Below are 25,950 nucleotides of genomic sequence, written 5' to 3'. Positions count from 1 at the left end.
ATCAACTTGATGGCGCTGGGTTTGGTTTTTTTGGTTTTAATGCCTATGAAAGATAAAAGGTGCACAAAGCAGGACTGGAAAGGAAAGGCTCAGACCACAATGCAAATCTGACAAGTTCTCAGTTAACCCAATGTATATAAATCATCATCTACAACCGTACCTGGCCTATGGTAATAAATGTTATTTCTTTTTGGTGAATGTTACAGATTGAATTGTGTCACCCCCCTAAAACATGTGTTATAAATCCTAACCACTACTATACCTGTGGATATAATCCCATTTGGGAATAGAGTTTTCTTTGTGATGTTAATGAGGCCACAGCAGAGTAGGATGTGTTTTAAGTCAAACATTTCTGAGATATAAAATTAGCAGATTAGACACACAAGAAAGGAAACACAGATGGGGGAAGATAGATGCCACACCACATGAAGATCACCAAGAAACTGAGGAATAGAAGCCAAAAAGCGACAAGGGCCTTCCACCACAGCCAACAGAGAGAAAACCTTCCCTGGAGTCCTGAACTCAGACTTCTAGCTTCCTAACCTGTGAGAAAATTAATTTTTCGGTTAAAGCTAGCCACTTGTGGTATTTCTGTTGTAGCAGCACTAAGAAACTAAGACGGTAAGATATATAACAGAGTTCCATTTCTGGATTGTATGTTTTTCTGTATCACCAGTATAGAGTGTACGCATGCACTGTTCTAAGTACTTTACAAATATTAACTCATTTAATTCCCACAACAATTTTATGAGGTAGGTACTGTTATAATCCCCAAATTACATATGAGGAAACTAAAGTACAGGTAGGTTAAGTAACACATTTGTCTTCTAGTCACCTGTGTACTGGTGAATTGTATATGCAAGGAATCCAATTAAGATTTACAAGTCTATCTTCAAAAGACAAATTGTTCTCGGTTTTCTTTTTTTCATTAAAAATGATTATGTGGGATCATAACAACCCCTAATAAATCGGGTAACTTATCATCATTTTTGTGCTCTGGAAGAGGCACACATCATGGAAATTGTCTGGTCCTTGGAATTTGTTAGAATTCATCCATAAATTTGTTTTTAACAGCCATCGTTCTTTAGGAAATATTTCAATTTTTATTGGCTGTTTTAATTTTTCTAAATATCATAATGGTTTTGAAATTTTATATTTTGTAAAAAAAAATTTCTCTTGTGGTTTCCCCATAATATGCATCAGATTTTTTTTTCTTCTAATTTAAAAATATTACTTTTATCTATTGGTATATACCTTTTCAGTTCTCTGGTTGTAGTTTGTCCAATATAAGTCTATACAAGAAAAACACATGTAAAATACTTCAGTTTAATCAGTTAAAAGATTTATATCCAAATAATTTAAGGTATATGAATGCAACATATTTAATGAAGAGTTTAGTATAGTTTGGTATAGTGTTTTTAGTACTATTTTCCTCTTTTGTAATCTAGTTTGTATTCTCAACGAGCTCCCTCCGAAAATATTATCTAAATTTTACCTGATAAACCATATTTACACACACACACACAAAGTCACTATTTTTACTATTTTTATTACTTATTTGCATTATATTTGCTCAGTAGAACAATTACCAAAGTACTGAGGCTCAATAATAAATGTCTTTGCTTGTAAGATTCTCCATGTGGTCTTTATATATTGTCACAACAAAGCTAAAATAAATATGCCAGTTTACAACATTGGACTTAGTAATGGCTAGGTAGTCCTTAGGCTTTTGATCCAGTGCTATGATAAATTTTAATCATTCTGAGAACTGTGGATATAGGGTATATCCTGGATATTGGGGGAATCACAATTCAGTATGTGCTCAGAATTCATGTGATTTAAAAAATTGATGGCTACAGATTACTTAGCTCTTGTTAGCTGCTGGTGGAATTGGCCTGGCCTCATGGTAGTGCCAACTCATAGCAACCCCACAAACAATGAGAAGGGACTGTTGTGATCCAAAGGCTTTCATTGGCTAATTTTTCAGAAGCATATTGCCAGGGCTTTCTTCTTAGTTCATCTTAGCCTGGAAGCTCCACTGAAACCTGCTTGGCATCAGAACAACACACAAGCCTCCGGTGACAGACAGGTGGTGGCTGCACTTGAGGTGTATTTGTGAGAAATTGAACTGGGTCTCTCCCACGGAAGGCAGAACCTCTGATAATTCTCTTTTAGAACTTATTTTTTCAGGCTTTTTTTTTTTTCCTCCTTAACCTCGTTTATTCAAGTATCATTTTAAATGAGCTAATGCACTTTTAAATCAGAAAAAGGAACCAACCACATTCCTCTTTCAAGTTTCTGTCAGTTTCTACCATCAGAAGTAGTTGACCTTTGGCCAGCATCTCACGATTTGGAGGAAAAATTGCAAGTCCACTAGAAAGAGACTGAATGTAAACCTGCAATCAGATAAATTTCAACACAGATTTGGTGATAGAATATACATAAAATAAACTGCTTTAGGAGCCCAAGGGAAGAGAAAATATACCCTAAATATAATTCTACCTCCAAAAATTTTAAGCAGTATTTCCCAATTACAGCATCTTTAAGGAAATATGAGGCCTTTGTTAGCAAACTTCCTGAACAGGAAAAAACGTCATTAGACTCAAGGGCAGGGTCTATGCGTGTTTATTTACCCCCAAACCATCCGACTATCACAGGCCCACTGCCTACTACCGTGCTCTACCAATAATAATTAAATGAACTATTTTGTATCTAAAATTTGGAAGGATTATAACATTACCATTGAGAAGTAGGGTTTAAAAATAAGAGAGAATGTTACAACCTTTTGCCCTTCATCAGGCTGTCAGAGGGTGCAGAACTAATCAGGAGGAGGAAGAACAGGAAGGTGCGGGGAGAGAAGAGGAAGACACTCCTTTTACATACTGTGGTCCCATTTTGACTCCTTTCTGGGTGTTTATTTGAAATGCTGGATTATAACTTCAGCCCCTCTCTGAATCCTTCTGGTCCTAATTATCCTCCAGCCTTTCCTCCATCTCTACCTTTTCCAAAGTACATCCACGTGTCATAGATATTCTCAACACCTTTTCCCTTCTTGAGCTGAAAGAACTAAAGAAAAAATCCCAGACTTGAGTTGCAATAGTGAATGATTCTATGGGAAAAATATTGAACAATGCAGTAATCATCAAAAGAAGGTGGTAGGAATACACAGTCACTGTACCAAAAAGAATTGGTTGATGTTCAACAATTTCAGGAGGTAGCATATGACCAAGAACCGATGGTATTGAAGGAAGAAGTCCAAGCTACACTGAAGGCATTGGCAGGAAACAAATTTCCATGTATTAACAGGACACCAATTGAGATGTTTCAACAATCGGATGCAATGCTAGAAGTGCTCACTCGGCTATGCCAAGAAATTTGGAAGACAGCTACCTGCACAATCAACTGGAAGAGATCCATATTTGTGCTCATTCCAAAGAAAGGTGATCCAACAGAATGCAGAAATTATCAAACAATATCATTAATATCACATGCAAGTAAAATTTTGCTGAAGATACCTAACATATTGACAGGGAACTGCCAGAAATTCAAGCCAGATTCAGAAGAGGTGATGGAACCAGGGATATCATTGCTGATGTCAAATGGATCTTGGCTGAAAGCACAGAACGTCAGAAAGAGGCAAAGGCATTCTACTGTGTGGATCACAACAATTACGGATAACATTGCGAAAAATGGAAATTTCAGGACATTCAGTTGTGCTCATGAGGAACCTGTACACAGACCAAGAGGCAGTCCTTCGAACAGAGTAGGGGGATACTGAGTGATTTAAAATCAGAAAAGCAATGCATCACGATCGTATGCTCTCACCATACTTATTCAATCTGTATGCTCAGGAAATAATCCAAGAAGCCAGGTTATATGAAGAAGAATGCAGCATCAGGACTGGAGGAAGACTCAATAACAACCTGTGATATGCAAATGGCACAACCTTGCTTGCTGAAGGAAACCCTGGTCTTGTAGTGGTTAAGAGCTCCGGCTGCTAACCGAAAGGTTAGCAGTTCAAATCCGCCAGGCACTCCTTGGAAACTTTCCAGGGCAGTTCCACTCTGTCCTATAGAGTTGCTATGAGTTGGAATTGACCCAACAGCAGTGGGTTTGGTTTGGGTTTTGCTTGCTGAAAGTGAAGAGGCCTTGAAGCACTTACTCATGAAGATCAAAGACTGGTGCCCTCAGTATGGATTACATCTCAACATAAAGAAAACAAAAATTCTCACAACTGGACCAATAAGCAACATCATGATAAACAGAAAATACTGAAATTGTCAAGGATTTCATTTTACTTGGATCCAGAATCAATGACCATGGAAGCAGCAGTCAAGAAATCAAATGACATATTGCATTGGGCAAATCTATTGCAAAAGTCCTCCTTAAAAGTGTTCAAAGCAAAGACGTCACCTTGAGGACTAAGGTGTGACTGACCCGAGCCATGGTATTTTCAATCACCTGGTATGCATGTGAAAACTAGATGGTGAATAAAGGAGACTAAAGAAGGATCAATGACTTTGAATTACGGTGTTGGCAAAGAATATTGAATATACCATGGACTATCACAAGAATAGAATCGACGGCACTGGGTTTTTTGGGCCACAAGAATGAACAAGTCTGTCTTGGAAAAATTACAGCCAGAGTGCTCTTTGAAAGTTAGGATGGCAAAACTTGTCTCAGTACCTCAGACATGTTATCAGGAAGGGCCAGTCCCTGGAAAAGGACATCATCCTTGGTAAAACAAAGGGTCAGTGAAAAAGAAGACCCTCAATGACATGGATTGACACGGTGGCTGCAACATAACCTCAAACATAGCAACAATTGTGAGGATGGCGCAGTGTTTCATTCTGTTGTACACAGGGTCACTATGAGTCGGAAGCATTCCATGGCACCTAACAATAACAATTAGTGTTTTTTTGAGGAAAATGACCTCTTCTTTATTCGCACAGTGCTTTAAACGATATTTGTGGTGGATGATGACTGCTTTAATCCCAATCCAATTTCAAATGGGGTTGGGAACCCCTTGGTCCCTCGCAGGTTAACCTCTTTATATCAACCGATGCGCGGCCAGGACAAGTCCTCCTCGTCTTTTTCAGAAAGATGCCCTAGAGGGCATGAGGGATTATACACGGGAGGCGGGGAGGGCTCAGGGCCAAGTTAACGCCCTCTCCCCATCTCGTTGGCCTCGCGATTAGGAAAGACGGATGTTGCTGGTGAGCCTCGCCTGCCCATGAGTCTTTGGCCAGAGCACAGCAGCGACAGCTTGTCCACAACGACTGTCCCGCGGTCCCTGCAGGGTGCCGCGCACGCCTTATGTAAGCGCCGAGGCCCCGCCCCGCCAGGCCCCGCCCCGGCCAGGCCCCGCCCCCTCCAGGCCCCGCCCCGGCCAGGCCCCCGCCCCCTCCAGGCCCCGTCCCCGCCTAGACCCCGGCTCGGGCTCCGCGGGCGGAGGGGGCGGAGAGAAGCCGCAGCTGCAACTTCGCTTAGAGCCTTTGAGCCTGGGCTCAGCCGGGAAGCCAGCCGCCGTCAGCGCGGAGCCGCTGTTTCCCCGGCGCGGGCCTCAGCCAGCCGACCAAGCTATGGCAGCCGCCGCCGCAGCGGCGAATCTGGCCCCTGCGCTACCCGCCCGCCGCTGAACAGCCGTTAACCAGCCCGCCTGCCCGCCGGCGCCGCCGCGGCCCAGGCTCTGCACAAGTTTCCGCCGCCGAAGAAGCCTAGGAGAAGGCGGGGGAGGACGGACGTGGGGAGTCCAGCACCCCCGGCCCAGCCGGCCCTCTCGCCCGCGATGTGGGGGCGCTTCCTGGCCCCGGAGGCCGGCTGCCGGGACAGCCCTGGTGCAGCCCGCAGCTTCCCGGAGGGTAAGGAACTGGGCATTCCCCCAGCGGGGCTGGGGTCGGTCGGCTCAGACCGTGGCACCTCGGACCCCGCCGTCGCTGCCCTCCTTCCTCAGGCCTGGCGTCCACCCTGCCGCCTCCCAGACCCCGCCGGCCCGCTGCGTCTCCTTACGGCTTTTCTCCCGCTGCCACACTGCGGCCCCGCGGGCTGACATCTGGCGGGCCGGTCTCCGGCCTGCCCGCCCCGCCCGTCCCGCATCCTGGCGCACCGACCCGGCGCGGCGCCGCGTCCCGGCCTCCCCTCCGGCCCCAGCCCGGGCGCCCCCAACTTCATGTTCGCGTGGGTGTCCCCTGGTTAGGCTTTGTTGTCGGTCCTCCTCCCTTTTTGGGGTTTGTGACCGCGTGGATAACGGGGCTTTCCTGGGGCTGCGGGGACCCGGGCGGGAAGGTCGCTGCGACGGTGCTGCGGTGGCGGGCGCGCCTCAGAGGCGCCCGAGGCCGGCCGGGGGTCTGGTGAGTCCGCGAGCGCCACGGCCTGGGTACCGCTGGAGCTGGGGAGGCCCGCAGCCGCTACTTTCCGGCGCGTTTTGGGGTGGGAAGAGGCAGATGGTGGTGCCCTCGCTGTAAGTGACCCCCGGGGGACCTCAGCCTCTCACAGAAACCGGGTCTCCGCCCCGCAGCCCCTGGTGTAGCGGAGGACACTGCCCTGCAAGGGCCTGTTGACCTTTGAGCAATGGGGGTGTTAATCCGTTTCCCACTCTGGCCCCCTCCAGGAAAATTGGGGGTTTGCAGCGTTCCGTGTGTGAGGGGAGCTGTTTGTATCGGACAGCCATTTCATGCTTGTATCTCTCAAAAGTTGTGTAGAAGCCACCAATTTGGGATAAAAATAAGGCTTGGATTGCCTGTGACAGCTTATCTAACAATGACGGTCGTTCTAGGTATTTAAATCTTACTTGCGTTTTGGGCCCCTTTGAGAAGCTGAAAGTTATATGGCCCTTTTTTTAAAAAAATGCCCATATGTACACACACAAATTTTTTCCTACAATTTTGGGTGGCCCTGGGACTCCTGTTAAGTAATCTTACTTCACCAAGTGTATGAGCTCGACTTGTGTAATTTAAGAGACATTTTTTGTATTAATTTTCAGAGCTATTATTTACAAAACAAAAAAGCAGAAGCAGCGTTTGGAGAAGGGGTCTTTGCTGGTAATGCTCTCTGCTAACTAAAAAATATCAGGCACAAACCCAGTTTGCTATTAAAATTCCAAATAATTCAATTACATATGATAGCTTGGAAAATTTTGATGTTTTTAGGCATATGTAAATTTAAAATTTCCAGAGTTAGATTTGAAATTATTCTCTTAAATTTAGTCCTGCACCACTTTTAGAAATGATAGAATTTAATGTAGGCTTGAGTTTTAGCAAAAAGAAAAAAAAATTAAGTAGGGAATTATTTTTTCTAAAATGTGTAAGAGGAGACAACACTTTAGAGGTTTCTGATCCTCATTGAATATTCACAAATCCTGCAATCTAAGTAATTTAAGTATGATACTTCATTATCCCTAGGGGCTGGAGACAGTAGTTGCAGTTTCTCCATACATGTCAAAAGACATCTGTAATGTCAGTGTAATCTGAGCTCTTAAAATTTATTTGTGATAATAGCTTGTTTGGATATATAATGTCGCTGAAGTATTGTATCCATTTTTCTATTGTTTTTATAAAGAAGAAAACATCTTGGAGTTTCAAAGAGTTAAGTAACTAAAAGGCATTAATGTTATGTTGCAGCCTTTAGACCTTTGTTATGACTTAGAATATAGTGGCAAGAGACTTTATAAATATTATCCAAGTTTAAGGAATTTGGACAGTATATCTTTACAAAAGCATATATTTCAACTTTGATAGTGATAAATTATTGGTATATCAGAATATGTCTTTACAGTAAAATTTTTTGAGCTGTATACTGAGAATGACTTATTTTTACAGTAACAGATCTAATTATTCATTGTTTTTGTATTCTTGAGCAAAGATAAGTATTTAAAATTATTTTAAATTAGTTTTTTAAACTCAAAGTGTGGTTTCTTTGGCCAGTGAGCAGATGGTGAAGGCCAGGATAATGACTTCTGAGTTGATTCTTGTGGGTTTTTTTTTTTTTCCTTTATGGGAATTTGGAGAAAATATTTATCTTTGAAATATTATCCATATAGCTTTTGACTTAATTTGAGTGATTTTAGGACTTGTCTGAAAATAAAGAGAATCAGTCTTCTGATAAATTCATGTCAGCAATCTTTTTGGTCCTTCCTGAGAGCCAGTGTGAAGACAAGGATAAGTACATCAGTTCTGGTGTTACAGTGAATTCATCTCAATATATGAGTTAATGCTCAGTGTCTTAAGCCTGGTTGGTTTGTTTATACAGATATGTAACTAGACTAAAGGGAAAGCCAAAGGTAATTTAGGATCAGCTCTCTAATAAATCAGGGGAAACTTTGTTTTTAAGGAAATGGCAGAAAAAAACAAATGGGAATAATAGCAAGTATGGCTTGCAAAATTCTGAACTTTTGGCCTTTACTTTAGGATTTAATTTTGTTTTCGGTTTACCAGCAGTTTTCCATCTTTGCCAAGTAACTGTGTTATAAACCAGAATAAAATGACCATTGTGATTGGAAAGCTAATTTTATGTAGAACAAGTAATATGCCTTTTACACATTTGATTGAGTGCATTTGAGATTATCCTGTTGTTTAAAAAGTATACTAGTTTCAAAATTGCACGAAGGATGGATGTATTTCACGCATTTGAAACCTAGTATGATGTGATATTTTGACTACTTCTTAATACCTAGTTATACTGAGTTTGTTTCTTTATAGAAATCATACTTGATTAGCCTTTTAAAAATATTGATATATTTAGCTTTTAAAACATTTTGAGATAGGACATGATAGCATGCTAAAAATAAAATCTTGTAGAAAACACTTACTTGAACTGTAAGAAATGTAATTTGTTCATTGCCTCCAGCCTTAAATCTACCGTTGTCATAAGGTGTTTGGTGATGTCATAATTATAGTGGTAATAACTGGTATGGTTACATCAAATAATAATGTTTTTTGCTGTGATTCTGAATTAGATGGACCTAAAAGTACTTTGGTAACAATAAAACAAAATTCTTCAGCCCTAACTCAGTTAGAGATGTTTTTACATAAAAGGCAGTAATAGGTATGGGATACAGTAGGGGTGGGGATGAATCTCAAATTTAGTGATGACTGTTGTGAAAGGAACTTGATTAATAGTTGGAATTCGGTAGCTTCTTGCGTGAATGAAGCTGGTAAATTAATCTGAGGCCAGACAATAAATGGTGCGCTGATAACCTCTGTTGTCATGTTGTGAATATTTATGTATGTTGGGAAAAGTTTTACAGAGCCATGATTTTTCTGCATGGATAAAATGTGTGTATGTGTGTTCAGAGAAGAGGAAGACTTCAAGGTTCCTAGGTATATTTTCCTGAATGTAGCTTAATTAGTTTTCCCAAAATCTGCATTAAAAAGCGAAGAATGTTATTATCCAGATAGCTTATAAAGCCACACCATGATACTAGTTATTATTACGACCTTAAAGCTATTTTGCATTGGCAAGGTAATATTCTAAAAAGTAGAATTCAAATGTATAGGGTCACATATTTTGAAGGGCCCTGGGTGGCACAAATGATTATATACTTGACTACTAGCCTAAAGAGGTGTCTCAGAAGACAGGCCAGGTGATCTGCTTCCAAAAGATCACAGCCTTGAGAACTCTATGGAGCAGTTATACTCTGCACACCTGGGGTCGCCATGAGTAGGAATCAACTTGATGGCAACTAACAACAACAACCCTACTTATATTTTAAGAATGGGAATTGTCAATATAAAAAGAGTCTCAAGTTTCTCTTCGTACAAGTATTTTACTCCCATTCTGTATTTTTCTTTCTGTTCATGTTTTCAGTAAACATTGCATGCCAGGCATTGTATTAGACTCTGGGGATACATCATTGAACAACAAAGAGAAGGTCCCTACTCTAAGGAAGTTTACATTCTAGTGGGGAGGAGACAGTTAATAAGTAAAGTAATAAAAAGATAATCCCACTAGTGTTAAGGACTGTGAAGAAAAAGAAATTAGGTGAAGTGGTGGAGGATGGCAGAGCTACTTTGGGTAGGCTGATCATGGAAGGCCTTTCTGAGGTGGTGACATCGAGCCGAGATGTGAATGATGAGAAGGAACCAAATGTGAGGGAAAGAGTGTTCAGGTGGAGTGAACAGAAATAGCAAAGTCTCCAAGGTGGAAATAAATTTAGGGAGTTTGAGAAACTTCAGAAACCAGTGAGTCTGGACCATGTCGAGCAAAGCAGGGAGAGTTATGAGGTGAGGAAGGCCTGACAGTATAAGGCATTGTAGGAGTTTGGATTCTGTTCTGTGAGTGAGAGGTAGGGCATAGGAGGTGACCATTCATTCTTTCCCTCAACACACTGAGTGCCTACTATGAGACAGAAATTGTTCCATGTACTGGAAACACAAAACGACATTCCCTCTTTTTGGTGTTTACAGATTACTCCTGGCTATTTTGTGAGGGAAGAAATTGGGGAATGGGGCAGGAATAGCAGTAGGGAAGCCAGTTAATAGGCCATTGCTATAAATAGCTTGAGAGGTGATGGCCTGGATTAGAGTAGTTGGAGTAGAAGAGAAGAGCATGGATTTGGGATATACTTGAGAAGTAAAGGATTTACCAATTATTTGGAGGTGGCAATTGAGGGAATGAGGAGTCAAAGATGGCATCTTGGTTTTGGCTTCAGTAATCATAGTGAATGATTGTGGAAAGTTATAATGAAAGGTTAGAGAAAGAACGTGAGGAAGATAAGAAACAAGAGTTCTGTTTTGGCCATGTGAAGTTTGAGTTGCTTTTTAGAGGTTAGGTGAGATACTGAGTAGGAAGTTGGGTATACAGTCCTAGAACCCAGTGGGGAGAACCGAGGTGGATATAGGAATTTGAGAGTTACCTGTTTATAAATGGTGTTTAAAGATCATGTGCCTGGATGAGATCACGTGGAGAGAGTATAGATAGAAAACACAGTGGAGGACCAAGCCCTGGAACACTTCATTGTTTCCCGATCAGGTGGAGGAAGAGGAGTCACATAAGGAGACTGAGAAGGAGCAGCCAGTGAGGTCCGAGTAAAACCAGGAGAGAGGACACTGAAGGAAGGAGTGACCACCAAAATCTCATGCTTCCAAGAGGCCATGAAAATCAATCAGAAGAAAATGGAGCAATGGCACTGGCCAATTTCAGTGAGAGACACTTTTTATTAGAGATTCTCTAATCTGTCAGCTCACTGTATTGCATAAGGATTGATCCATAGGTGCTCATTAAATGGGGAATTGCTTTCCTGTTACATTTTGTCAAGCCAAGGTGACTAACTGTCTTAGTTTGCCCGGAACTTTCAGTTTTAAAACCAGGGAAAGTCCTGGGCAAACAGTCCTGGTTCACTAAGAACTGAGGAGTTTCCCAGGATGCCTTACATTGAACAGTGACCGAGCCTTGACCAGAGGTTATTGGACTCTGCCCAGTGCATCTGGACTAGTGAAACTGTGTTCCTTCCCTTCAGAGTAGCAGATGTTCTTAATCAGGGGCCAGATTTTAACATCTAGGGTTATTTCATGCTCTTATTAGCCTCCCTCTGACCTTAAAATCTACCCTAGAACAGTAACTTTACCTCTGTTTTCTTCTTCTCTCTTATGATGAATTGTTCTAAAGTGTCGAGCTTTTGGTTAGCAGCCAAGCCCTTAACCACTATGCCACCAGGGCTCCAAAGTGTCATTAGGTAGTACTAAATTAATTCAAGTGGTTAACAAAATGGATTTTAAGTTACTTTAGAGAGTGAGCTTGAAATCAGGAAGTTTGTTTTGTGCCCTTCTTTTACACAGTGGATGTCTTGTAAATAAAACTTGATTTATTGGTGGTACTTTTCAGTACTAAAGTTCAGAATTCTGAAATGAACTATAGTTTTTAGTTATTCTTCCAGAAGAAGATGAGATGAATGATTCAGACTACATGTCATGTAAAGCTTAAAGTTCTCTACCAGGTAGCTATATTGCTTTTGTAGCGGTAGAGATTGCATGTCTATGACCATAGGAAATTATATGCATTGCCTAGCTGTTAAGTCTTCAATAGTAGGTGCTTTGCAATTCCCATTTCTAAAGCTTTTTCGAAGCTTCCTCATTAATACTGAGCTTTCCATCTCATTTTAATTACTGGAAAGTTTGAATAGAAGTTAAGTGATTTAATTTGGGGACATAAAAACTCCAGATATTGCATTATGCTGAGTGAAATTAGTCAGTTGCAAAAGAACAAATATTGCATGAGACCACTATTATAAGAACTCAAGAAATAGTTTAAACACAGAAAAAAAAATTCTTTGATGGTTATGAGGGTGGGGAGGGAGGGAGGGAGAGGGGTATTCACTAATTAGATAGAAGACAGGAACTATTTTAGGTGAAGAGAAAGGCAGTACACAGTACAGGAGAGGTCAGCACAACTGGACTAAACCAAAAGCAAAGAAGTTTCCTGAATACAGCCGAATGCTTCGAAGGCCAGAGTGGCAGGGGTAGGGGTCTGGCGACCATGGTTTCAGGGGACATCTAGATCAATTGGCATAACAAAATATATTAAAACATTCTGCATCCCACTTTGGCCAGTGGCATCTGGGGTCTTAAACGCTAAAAAGTGGCCATCTAAGATGCATCAATTGGTCTCAACCCACCTGGAGCAAAGGATAATGAAGAATACCAAAGATACAAGGTAATTATGCACCCATGAGACAGAAAGGGCCACATAAATCAGAGACTACATCAACTTGAGACCAGAAGAACTAGGTAGTACCTGGCTACCACTGATAGGGATAGGGAACACAACAGATAATCCCTGATGGAGCAGAAGAACAGTGGGATGCAGACCTCAAATTCTTGTAAAAAGGCCAGACTTAATGGTCTGGCTGAGACTAGAAGGACCCCGGAGGTCATGGTCCCCAGACCTTCTATTAGCTCAAGACTGGAACCATTCCCAAAGCCAACTCTTCAGACAGGGATTGGACTTGACTGTAAGACAGAAAATGATACTAGTGAGGAGTGAGCTTCCTGGCTCAAGTAGACACATGAGACTGTGAGGGCAGCTCCTGTCTGGAGGTGAGGTGAGAAGGCAGAGGGAACAAGAGCTGGCTGAATGGACATTGGGAATACAGGGTGGAGAGCAGGCATGTGCTGTCTTATTAGGTGGAGAGCAACTAGGAGTACATAGCAAGGTATATATGTTTTCATATGAGAGAGTGACTTGATCTGTAGACTTTCACTTAAAGCACACACACACACACACACACACAAAAACTCTCCGGATATAAATTTTCTCAAAGCTTAATTTTGAACTACTTAAAAACTAGAATTTTGTTTTAGCTTTGGCATTTTAATATATTGCATATGGCACTTCAGTATCAGAAAATTAAGGGCTGATTGAGAAATTAGCATACTCTGCATCCCTTAGAAGTTAATGGCTACATAAATAAAAATATTTATTAGCTCTAACACCATCTTTAATTTAGAAAGGTTTATTTTGATTGAGGTATTCATTTTCTCCTGGGTGAAAAAATTAGTTTTGACATAATTTGCTACCATGCAGAATATTTTGTCTGTTAGGTGATTTTATGAGATAATTGTATTCCAAGACAAGGGTAACCCCTCTGGAATACCAATTGGTGTAGTCCCTTATGTTTGTAGTGGCTCATTAACAACCTCATATTAATTTTGACTTTACTTCATTTTTCCAGTTTGTGAACAGCACGAAAAGCTCATGAAAGACTAAATTAGATATGTAGACATCATTCTAAATAGCTACCAAAATACTTTTTTGAATACAGCATGTCATGGAACCAGAAGATAGGACTCTTTGACCTATTATCACACTGAAACCAATGGGCGTGTCATCTAGGTTGTGTCTTACCCTATCGTTCGTGAATTTTTTGTTTTACATAATGTGTACCTGGCGAATATTTATTGGATTGAATTCATACTTCGCTGTGAAAGACAAACCATTTTATTTACCCATCTGGTCATTGTTTTAAGTTGAGGTAATTTTAACCGCCAACTGAGTCCACCTTGTTTAAAGCCCTTTTATGGTAGAATTAAAAATAAGAAAATTCAGAGTCACATCTGAAGATTCTCTTCTTATATTTTGTGTGTTCTGCCAGTTTCATGGCAAAGGAGGCAGTTGTTCATGGAGGCAATTAGTCAAACATTCTATATCCTCCTCCTATTCCTGACTCTCCTTCTTCCTCTGTTGCTCCAGGTGAATAGAGACCAATTGCTGTGCCTTGGTTGGCCACTTGCAAGCTTTTAAGACCCCAGACACTACGCAATGAACTAGGAGGTAGAACAGAAGCACTAAACACATTATTAGTTCAATTAACTGGAATGTGTCATGAAATTATAACCCCAAGCCTCCAAACCAAGGAAACAAATCCCATGAGTTGTATGGTAGTACATAAGCACCTCAGCAGCTAATTTTTTTTTTTTTTTGTCATTGTGAGTTCATCATACAACCTTTGCCAGTTCAGCTTATTGACAGCAATTACAATAATCAGCTGTGTAATACCTTTGGAAACCTTGGTGGCATAGTGGTTAAGTGCTATGGCTGCTAACCTAAGGGTCGGCAGTTCAAATCCGCCAGGCACTCCTTGGAAACTCTATGGGGCAGTTCTACTCTGTCCTATAGGGTCGCAATGAGTCGGAATCGACTCGACGGCAACGGGTTTTGGGCTTGTTAATAGCTTTAGTCAATGTGATTTTTCTATCACCGCTAACCACCTTTCCTTGTCCCTGGTGACCACTAATAAACTTGGTTCTCTGTATATTTGCCTTTTCTTTTTTTTGAGGTTTTACAGTATTTATCCTTTTGTGATTGGCTTATTTTGTTCAGCATAATGTCTTCAAGCTCCATCCACACTGCAGCATATATTAAGATTTCATTTCTCTGACAGGCTGAGTAGTATTCCATTGTATACATGTACCACATTTTGTTTATCCATTCATCTGTTGATGGGTATTTAGCTTATTTTCACCTTTTGGCTATTGTGAATACTGCTGCAATGAACATTGGTATACAAGTCTCTTTTTGAGTTTCTGTTTCCCTGTCTTTTAGGAATATACCTAGGAGCAGAATTGCTGGGTTGTACGGTAGCTCTATTTTTAGTTTTTTGCAGAACCACCACACTGTTTTCTACAACAGTGGTACCATTTTACATTCCCACCAGCAATGGATAAAAGTTCCAGTTTCCCTACATCCTCGCCAACATTTGTTATTTTTTGTTTTTCTTTTATTTTAGCATCCTAGTGGTTTTGGTTTGCATAGGGTCCCTATGAGTTGGAATAGATTCAACGGCGACAGGCTTGGTTTGGTATAGGGTGGCTAATGATGCTAAACATCTTTTCGTGTGTTTGGTGGCTGTGTTTAACTTTTGTTCAACCGACAAACTGTTTCCCTAACAGCAATGGATGAGAGTCCTAGTTTCTCCACAGTGTTGCCAGCACCTATTCTTTCCCTGTTTATTTTGATCATTGCCATACTACTAAAAACCCACTGCCGTACTAATAGGGGTGAGGTAATATCACAGTATAATTTTGATCTGTGTCTCCCTGATGGCTAACCGGAGCCCTGATGGTGCACTGCTTAAGTGTTTGGTGGCTAACCAAAAGGTGGGCAGTGTGAATCCACCAGCTGATCCTTGGAAACCCTGTGGAGCAGTTCTACTCTGTCCTTTAGGGTCACTGTGAGCCAGAATCCACTTGAGGGCAATGGGTTTTTTTTTTTTTTGTAGTGGTAAACATTCAATGAGAAATAAATATTAGGTAGAGAAGTTGGTGATATCGTAGATGTACTGGCTAAAAGGGAAGGGAAAAGAGAAAGACTAAAAACTTTAGAAGAGTAGGGTAGAGTGCCTTATGAGGAAGAAAAGAATATTAAGTTATGTGGTAGGCAAATCATTTTTTTCTTTTCTAATTATTAATTTATACATATGCTCAGTAAAATACTAACTTAGTGCAGAAAGATTTAAAGTGAAGTTAAGCCTTTCCATCTTCCCTTTACACCAGTGCTCCACTCCATTTTTTATAGTTTTGAGTTATCTTGAAATTTTCTATGCATGTAAAATAATAAAAATAGTAATTGCAGTATTTATTGAGAGCTTAAGTATATGCCTGACACTTAAAAAAATTATTGTGGTAAAATGATATATAACATAAAATTTGCCATTTTAACTTAAAAAAATTTTTTTGTGTATGCTTTTAAGTGAAAATTTTCACTTTATGTCAGTTTCTCATAAAAAAACTTATACACACCTTGTTATATGACCCTAGTTGCTCTCCTTACAATGTGACGGCACACTCCATCTCTCCACTCTGTATTTCTTAATATCCATTCAGCCAGCTTCTGTCCCCCTCTGCCTTCTCATCTCACCTCTAGACAGGAGCTGCTGACATTGTCTCGTGTGTCTACTTGATCCAAGAAACTCACTCCTCATCAGTATCATTTTCTGCCTCATAGTCCAGTCCAATCCCTGTCTGAAGAGTTGGCTTTGGAATGGTTTTAGTTTTGGACACAGTGCAGGGGCTGTGACCTCTGGGGTCCCTCCAGTCTCAGTCAGACCATTAAGCCTGGCCTTTTTACTGGAATCTGAGGTCTGTGTCCCACTTTTCTCCCGCTCCATCAGGGACTGTCTGTTGTGTTCCCCCTCAGGGCAGTCATCGGTGATAGCTGGGCACCATCTAGTTCTTCAGGTCTCAGGCTCATGGAGTCTCTGGTTTATGTGGCCCTTTCTTTGGCTTCGGCTCATATTTTGCTTGTGTCTTTGGTGGTCTTCATTCTCCTTTGCTCCAGGTGGGTTGAGACCAATGGATGCATCTTAGATGGCTGCTTGCTAGCTTTTAAGACCCCAGATGCCACTCCCCAAAGTGGGATGCAGAGCATTTTCTTAATACACTTTGGTATGCCAGTTGATCTAGATATCCCCTGAAATCATGGTCTCCAGACCCCCACCTTGGCAACTCTGTGCCTCGAAGTGTTTGGTTGTATTCAGGAAACTTCTTAGCTTTTGAATTAGTCCAGTTGTGCTGGTTTCCCCCGTATTGTGTGTTGTCCTTCCCTTCATCTAAAATAATTGTCCACTATCTAATTTTAGTGAATACCCCTCTCCTTCCCTCTCTTCCCACTCTCGTAACCATAAAAGAATGCTTTCTCCTGTGTTAAATGTTTTCTTAAGTTCTTATAATAGTGGTCTCATACAATATTTGTCCTTTTGTGACTAATTTCACTCAGCATAATGCCTTCCAGATTCCTCCATGTTATGAGATGTTTCACGGATTCATCATTGTTCTTCACTGTTGCGTAGTATTCCATTGTGTGAATGTACCATAATTTGTTTATCCATTCATCCGTTGATTGGCACCATGGTTGTTTCCATCTTTTTGCTGTTGTAAACAGTGCTGCAGTGAACATGGGTGTGCATATATCTATTCATGTGAAGGCTCTTATTTCTCCAGGTTATATTCCAAGGAGTGGGATTGCTGGATCGTATAGTAGTTCTATTCCTAGCTTTCTAATGAAGCTCCAAATCGATTTCCGAAGTGGTTGTACCATTTTACATTCCCACCAGCAGTGTATAAGTGTTCTAGTCTGTCCACAACCTCTCCAACATTTATTATTTTGTGTTTTTGGATTAATGTGAGCCTTGTTGGAGTGAGATGGTATTTCATTGGAGTGAGATGGTATCTCATTGTAGTTTTTATTTGCATTTCTCTAAAGGCTAATGATTTTGAGCATTTCCTCATGTATCTGTTAGCCACCTGAATGTCTTGTTTGGTGAAGTCACTGTTCATATCCTTTGCCCATTTTTTAATTATTTGTCTTTTTGTTGTTGAGGTTTTACAGTATCTTGTGCATTTTAGAGATTAGACGCTGATGGGATTTGTTATAGCCAAAACTTTTTTTTCCCAGTCTGTAAGTTGTCTTTTTACTCTTCTGGGTGAAGTCTTTGAATGAGCATAAGTGTTTGATTTTTAGGAGCTCCCAGTTATCTAGTTTCTCTTCTAGCGTTTGTGCATTTTTAGTAATGTTTTGTATACTGTTTATGTCATGTATAAGGGCTCCTAGTGTTGTCCCTATTTTTTCTTCCATTATCTTTATCGTTTTAGAATTTATATTTCGGCCTTTGATCCATTTTGAGTTAGTTTTTGTACATGGTGTGAGATACAGGTCTTGTTCGATTTTTTTGCAGATGGATATCCAGTTATGCCAGCACCGTCTGTTAAAGAGACTGTCTTTTTCTCATTTAACAGACTTTGGGCCTTTGTCAAATATCAGCTGCTTATATGTAGATGGATTTTTGTCTGAATTCTCAATTCTGTTCCATTGGTCTATGTATCTGTTGTTGTACCAGTACCAGGGTGTTTTGACTACTGTGGCAGTATAATATCTTCTAATCAGGTAGTTTGTGGCCTCCCACTTTGTTCTTCTTTTTCGGTAATGCTTTACTTATCCGGGGCCTCTTTCCCTTCCGTATGAAGTTAGTGATTTGTTTCTCCATCTCATTAAAAAATGTCACTGGAATTTGGATCGGGATTGCATTGTATCTATAGATCGTTTTTGGTCGGATAAACATTTTTGCAATGTTGAGTCTTCCTACCCATGAGTGAGGTATGTTTTGCTGCTTATGTAGGTCTCTTGATTTCTTGTAGTAGTGTCTCGTAGTTTGTATAGGTCTTTTACATCTCTGGTTAGATTTATTCCTAAGTATTTTATCTTCTTAGTGGCTATTGTAAATGATACTGATTTGGTGATTTCCTCTTCGACGTTCTCTTTGTTGGTGTGGAGGAATCCAACTGATTTTTGTATGTTTATGTTGTATCCTGATACTCTGCTGAACTCTTCTATTAGTTCCAGTAGTTTTCTTGTGGATTCTTTAGGGCTGAGTATAGATAAGATTATATCATCTGCAAATAGAGATTACTCTTACTTCTTCCTTACCAATTTGGATGCTCTCTATTTCTTTTTCCAGCCTAATTGCTCTGGCTAGGACCTCCAGCACAGTGTTGAATAAGAGTGGTGATAAAGGGCATCCTTTGCTTGCTCCCATTCTCAATGCTTTCAGACTGTCTCCATTTAGGATGATGTTGGCTGTTGGCTTTATATAAATGCCCTTTATTATGTTGAGGAATTTCCTTTCTTTTTTTATTTTGCTGACAGTTATTATCATGAATGGGTGTTGGGACTTTGCCAAATGCCTTTTCTGCATCAATTGATAAGATCATGTGGTTCTTGTCTTTTGTTGTATTTATGTGGTGGATTACATTGCTTGTTTTTCTGATGTTGAACCATCCTTGTATACCTGGTATGAACCCCACTTGGTCATGGTGAATTATTTTTGTGATATGTTGTTGAATTCTATTGGCTAGAATTTTGTTGAGGATTTTTGCATCTAAGTTCATGAGGGTTTTTGGTCTGTAATTTTTTGTGTGTGTGTGGTGTCTTTACCTGGTTTTGATATCAGGGATATGCTGGCTTCATAGAATGAGTTCGGGGGTATTCCATCCTTTTCTATGCTTTGAAATACCTTTAGTAGTAGTGGTGTTAACTGTTCTTGGAAAGTTTGGTAGAATTATCCAGTGAAGCTGTCAGGGCCAGGGCTTTTTTTTGTTGAGAGTTTTTTAAATTACCTTTTCAATTGAAATTTGTCCATTTCCTCTCGGTTTTGAAATTTTTCATAGTATTCTGTTATGATTCTTTTAATTTCAGTTGCGTGTGTCATGATATTGCCCATCTCATTTCTTATTTGAGTTACTTGCTTCCTCTGCTCTTTTTTTTTTTTTTGGCAGTTTGACCAATGGTTTATCGATTTTATTGATGTTTTCAAAGAACCAGCTTTTGAGTTTGTTAACTCTTTTGTTTATTTTTCTGTTTTGTGTTTCATTTAAATCTACTCTAATTTTTATTATTTGCTTTTTTCTGGTGCCTGAAGGCTGCTTTTGCTCTTCTCTGTTCGAGTTATAGGGTTAATTCTTTGATTTTGGCCCTTCTTTTTGGATGTGTGCATTTATTGCTATATATTGATCTCTGAGCACTGATTTTGCTGTGTCCCAAAGGTTCTGGTAGGATGTGTTTTCATTCACATTTGATTCTATGAATTTCTTTATTCTGTCCTTAATCTATAACCTGTCCTTAATCTATAACTCGATAGTTTTTTAGCAAAGTATTACTCAGTTTCCATGCGTTTGATTTTTTTTCCCCCTTGCTTTATTTGTTATTGATTTCTACTTTCATGGCTTTACGGTCAGAAAAGATGCTTTGTAGTATTTTGATGCTTTGGATTCTGTTAAGGCTTGCTTTATGGCCTAATATGTGGCCGATTCTGGAGGATGTTCCATGTGGGTTGGAAAGAAAGTATACTTGCCTGCCGTTGGGTGGAGTGTTCTGTATATTTTCATGAGGTCAGGTTGGTTGATTGTGGCATTTAGATCTCCCATGTCTTTACTGAGCTGCTTTCTGGATGTTCTGTCCTTCACTGAAAGTGGTGTGTTGAAGTCTCCTACTATTATTGTGGAGCTGTCTGTCTCTCTTTTCAGTGCTGTTACAGTTTGTTGTATGTATTTTGGAGGCCTGTCATTGGGTGTATAATATTTATTATGGTTATGTCCTCCTGGTGTATTGACTCTTTAATCATTATATAGTGTCCATCCTTATCCTTTGTGGTGGATTTTACTTTAAAATCTATTTTGTCAGAAATTAATATTGCCACTCCTCTCTTTTTTTGATTGTTGTCTGCCTGATATACTTTTTTTCCATCCTTTGAGTTTTAGTTTGTTTGTGTCTTTAAGGTGTGTCTCTTTAGGCAGCATATAGACGGATCGTGTTTTTTATCCGTTCAGCCACTTTGTCTTTTTATTGGTACGTTTAGTGCATTTACATTCAGTGTAATTATTGATAGGTTTGAGTTTAGTGCAGTCAGTTTGATGTCTTTTTTGTGTTGTTGACAGTTTCTTTATTCCATTTAATTTTCTGCACTGAGTCATTCTTCTTTATATATTTTCTTTTCCTCTTTTTCGTTGTTGTTGATTTTGTATGTGCTGAGTCTTTATGTTTTGCTTGTTTTTTATTTTGATGTGTAGGATTGTTAGTTTCCTTTGTGATTACCTTAATATTTACGCCATTTTTCTAAGTTTAAACCAATCTTTTGTATCTTTTTATCACCTTGACTTCTTCTCCATATGAAAGATACATGGCTACATTTTTTACTTCCTCTTTTTTGTTTTAATGTTGTCATCTTTTACATAATGTAAATGATTTCTGTTCCCCTGTTTTGAGCATTTTAGCTTTGACTTATTTTTGTGATATCCCTATCTGGGTTGATATCTGGTTGCTCTGTCTTGTGTTCTTGTTTTGGATTGTTATCTGATATAATTGACTTTCTAACCGGAGGATTCCTTTTAGTATCTCTTACAATTTTGGTTTGATTTTTTGCAAATTCCTTAAACTTCTGTTTGTCTGGAAATGTCCTGATTTTGCCATCATGTTTCAGAGACAGTTTTGCTGGGTATGTAATTCTTGGCCGGCATTTTTTTCTGCCTTCAAGGCTTTATATATGTCATTCCATTGCCTTCTTGCCTGAATGGTTTCTGCTGAGTAGTCCGAGCTTAGTCTTATGCACTCTCTTTTATAGGTGACTTTTTGTTTATCCCTAGCCACTCTTAAAATTCTCTCTTTATCTTTGGTGTTTGGAAAGTTTGGTTATAATATGTCTTGGTGACTTTTGGAATCTACCTTGTGTTGGGTTTGATGAACATCTTGAATAGATATCTTCTGATATTTCACGATATTAGGGAAGTTTTCTGCCAACAAATCTTCAGTAGTTCTCTCTGTATTTTCTGTTATCCCCCACCCCCTGCCCCATTCTGGTACTCCAATCACTTATGAATTATTCCTCTTCATAGAGTCCCACATAATTCTTAGGGTTTCTTCATTTTTTTTAGATTCTTTTGTAAGATTTTTCCACAAATACATTGGTGTCAAATGCTTTATCTTCAGTCTCAGTAATTCTGACTTCCATTGCCTCCATTCTGCTCTTAAGACTTTCTATCAAATTGTCTAATTTTGAAATTTTATTATTAATCTGAATTTCTGTTTGCTGTCTATCTGTTTAGTCTATCTGTGGATTCTTACATCCTATTAAATTTGTCATTATGCTCTTGTATAATCTGCTTAAGTTCCTCTAATGCTTTGTCTGTGTGCTGCTTGGCTTGTTCTGTGTTTCGCCTGATCTCCTTTCTGATCTCTTGAAAAGTTCTGTATATTACTTTTTTGCATTCTACCTCTGGTAATTCCAGGAAGTTCTCTTCATTTGGAAGATTTCTTGATTCTTTCTTTAGGGAGCTTGCTGAAGCCATTGTGGTCTGTCTCTTTATGTGATTTGATACTTACTGTTGTCTCTGAGCCATCAGTAAGTGATTTTATTTATTTATTTTATGTTGGCCTACGGTGTCCTAGCTTCTTTTTTTCTTTTGTTTTGATATACCCAAATAGGCTCCTCAGGTGATCTAGTTTGATTATTGGCTCCTTTGAAGCTCTAATGTCTTGTCACCAGGTAGTTAGAGCTGTTACTAAGAATTTGAGCCCAGGAGTCCATTCACTTTTCTTGTATGTATTTAGCTCAGGTGTCCAGGTAGTCAGTCACCAAGTATGTGGAGCAGGCTCTCACCTACAATCCTAGATGAGCAGGGCTGATTGTCGTGGCCACAGTTATCTGGCTGCAGTAGGGGGTCGCGTGCTGAGCAAGCAGGGTGCTGACAGCTGCCCCTGAGTGCCTGTGAGGAAAGTGTGTCCCTGTTCCCTAAAGCACATAGGTGGGTGGGTTTTGCAGCCGGACTAGGGGCACTCAATGCTGTTGGCTGTAAAGACTGGGAGAAACCACTTATTCTTGGACCTCTGTTGCAGGTGGTTAGGTGTTGTGGGTGGAGCCACCAGTCATCAGGCCCCTGATATGGGTAGGTGAGGACCTTGCTTAATAGGCAGAGCAGTGTCAAATGTCACAAACCTGCCTCTCCATCATGTAGCTGAAACAGTTGAAGTTAGACTTCAGGTATATACCCTGTTGTACTGTACTAAGGAGGGCCTATGCTGTTAAAATGGGCCCACACAGGTCTATGCAGCAGTGAAAGTCAAAGTCTGTGGACCCCTTATGCCTGTGTCTGGATAAAGGGGCTATTTCTGCCCAGAGTTGCCAGCCTAGGGGAGTCGGCAGATTATTTTTTCCCTGCTTCTTAATTCCCTCTCTCAGGCTGGGAGAATGGCTCAGGGCAAGTGTAGGTCCTTCTTCTGGCCCAGGGGATGCAGCTGGCTGGGACCCAGTGCAGAGCGGCAAGGGAGCAGGTAAGTGGGAGAGAGGTTTCTCCCAAAGGGATATTTTTGGATCTGCAAGGTAGGTTAAACACAGGTGCTTATCTATTTGCCAATTTAGACAGTCTTGGCCCTGCCTCCATTTTAACTATTTTAAAGTATGCAATTCAGTAGCATTAATTACATTCACAGTGTTAATGCAATCATCCTTATCTATTTTCAAAACATTTTCATCATCTCAAACAGGAACTCTGGACTTATTAAGCATTAACTCCCTATTCTACCTTCTCCTTGCCCCTGGTAACCTCTAATATATTTCTGGCTCTTCGAATTTGCCCATCATAGATATTTCGTGTAAGTGGAATCATACAATATTTTGTCTGGCTTGTGTTACTTAGCATAATGTTTGTAAGCTTCATCTATGTTGTAGCATTTATCAGGACTTTATCCTTTCTTATGGCTGAGTGGTATTACATTGTATGGATCTACCACATTTTGTTTTCCATTTATCTGTTGATGATCACTTGGGTTATTTCTACCTTTTGACTATTATGTATGATGCAGCAATGAGCATTGGTGTATAAATATATGTTTTAAGTCCTTCCTTTCAGTTTTTTGGGTATATGCCTATGGAGTGGAATTGCTGGGTCATATATGAGTTGGAATCGACTCGATGGCACTGGGTGTGGGTTTTTTTATAGTAAATCTATGTTTAACTTTTTGAGGAACTATCAAACTTTTCCTCAGCAGCTGTACCATTTTTCATTCCCACCAGCAATGCATGAGGGTTCAAATTTCTCCACAAACCTGGCACTTTTAAAAATATCTTTACATATTAACTCATTTAAGTATTCAGATAGGTGCTACAACTTTTTCCCCCTTATTTCATAAGTGAAGAAACTGAGAAAAGGGGACATTAAGTGATTTGATCAAGGTCTCACTGCTGATAAGAGGTGGGGTGGAATTTGAACCCAGACATCCTGGTTTCACAGTCCACATTCTTTTCCACTAAGCTATACTGCTAATTCTGTAATAACTATTTTAAAAAAAAAAAATAAGGCTATTGGAGTTACTTACCCTAGATATAAGCAGTACTGAAATGGAGTGGAGGGCTGGAATGAAGAACGTAATTATTGTCATATTATGCTGACTCTGTCTTAGATAATTCTCCAGTGTAGTACAAGATTGTCTAATGATATTTTTCTAATTTGGTGGTAGAAAAGGATTAAAGCTTTTCTCTGAGTCATTTTTTAATAGTTCAACATTACATTTAAATTTTTTCTCTTTTAAATCCGGTGACAATTTATTATACAAATTATAATATACTTACATTTATAAAGAATTTATTAAGTGCTAGACATTGTGCCAAATGCCCTACATGCATAATCTCTTTTAATTATTAAAATAACCCCATTTAGCCATTATTAAAATCATCTCCATTTTATGGCTTCCCAGGTCTGATTTAGTGTCATGTTACAGATATAAACTGAGGTTTTGAGAGGATAATAATGTTGTCCTAAATTATACAACTTATACTGAGCCTTTATCTGAACCCAGTTCTGCCTGACACATTCAGTGTTCACCGTGCCTCACTCTGTCTGTTTTAAACTGCTCAGCTTCACAATTTACATTATAAAAATATAAATAAGTCATTTCTTTCTAATACTTGTATCTGGTAGTGTTGGCTGTATACTAGAATTTAAGTTTTGGTTAAGTAGTAACTAAAAAAGTTCAGTATAATGATGTTTCAAATGTATTTATAGGATCCTGTTTATAATAATTCTGTCTGTTCTTGTGAGTGAGGGCATTCTAATTCATACACATACACACCAAACACCAAAAACCTTATTCAAGGCTTAATGTGTTCTAGGTAGTGTTTTTGAAACATTTTGACCATAGCCCTCTGTAAACATCTTGACCTAGCACAAGTATTTTCTAGTACATACATTTTCTATTTATAGGCAATATGCTTTTTTCTGTTCTATTCATTTAATTTTAGTAAAAGTGTTTCAGCATTAGGTGACATAATCAGAAATTCGTTTAAAAAACCCTTAAAATAGATCTGCAGAAATAATCAACACTGTACACAGACATGACCTGAGTGATAGCTCAAAACACATCAGGATCCTGGCATTAGTACTTTTCTTTGTTTCACATAACACCTATGCAAGCTGCTTGAGTGTGCCTGAGTACTCCTTAGGAGAAATTTTTATTTATATTGATACTTATGAATAACCCATGAAGGAATAAAAAAAAAAAAAATCCAAACCTGTTGCTGTTGAGCGGATTCCAACTCACAGTGATCCTTTAGGACAGGGTAGAACTGCCCCATAGGGTTTCCAGGGAATGGCTGGTGGATTCAAACTGCTGATCTTTTGGTTAGCAGCCAAGCTCTTAGCCATTGTGCCACCAGGGCTCAGTTAAGGAATAGATGTAAAAATATAAAGTGGGAAATGGAAAAGATTACCTTTAAGTCCAGGGGACAATATACTTTTAGGGAATTGTTCTAGGTCATTTTAAGTCCATTTGGTCTTTAGAAATAATCATCCTAATATAATTCTCTTTGTGTTTAAAGATTGTTATTTATCTGGTGATTTATTTTCTAAAAATTACTTGTAATCCTATCATTTTATTGTCTTAATTTGTTAAAGTATATTTAACATTTTTATTATA

The 25,950-nt window shown here is 39.5% G+C and overlaps 1 protein-coding gene across 1 annotated transcript in view; it reads left to right on the top strand.

The window, feature by feature from the left end:
• Nucleotides 1-5,444: 5,444 nt before the first annotated feature.
• Nucleotides 5,445-25,950, top strand: part of CEP85L (centrosomal protein 85 like) — a 139,006-nt gene continuing 118,500 nt past the window's right edge. Inside the window, exon 1 of the mRNA XM_049899818.1 lies at nt 5,445-5,861. Within this exon, the coding sequence (XP_049755775.1) occupies nt 5,789-5,861 (73 nt within the window). The 5' untranslated portion in view covers nt 5,445-5,788. The remainder of the gene's footprint in view (nt 5,862-25,950) is intronic.

The sequence above is a fragment of the Elephas maximus genome, chromosome 1, assembly GCF_024166365.1.
Source record: "Elephas maximus indicus isolate mEleMax1 chromosome 1, mEleMax1 primary haplotype, whole genome shotgun sequence".
Classification (NCBI taxonomy): domain Eukaryota; kingdom Metazoa; phylum Chordata; class Mammalia; order Proboscidea; family Elephantidae; genus Elephas; species Elephas maximus.
The sequence above is the reverse complement of the archived record's forward strand: the minus strand, read 5'-3'. Positions and strand labels throughout refer to the sequence as shown.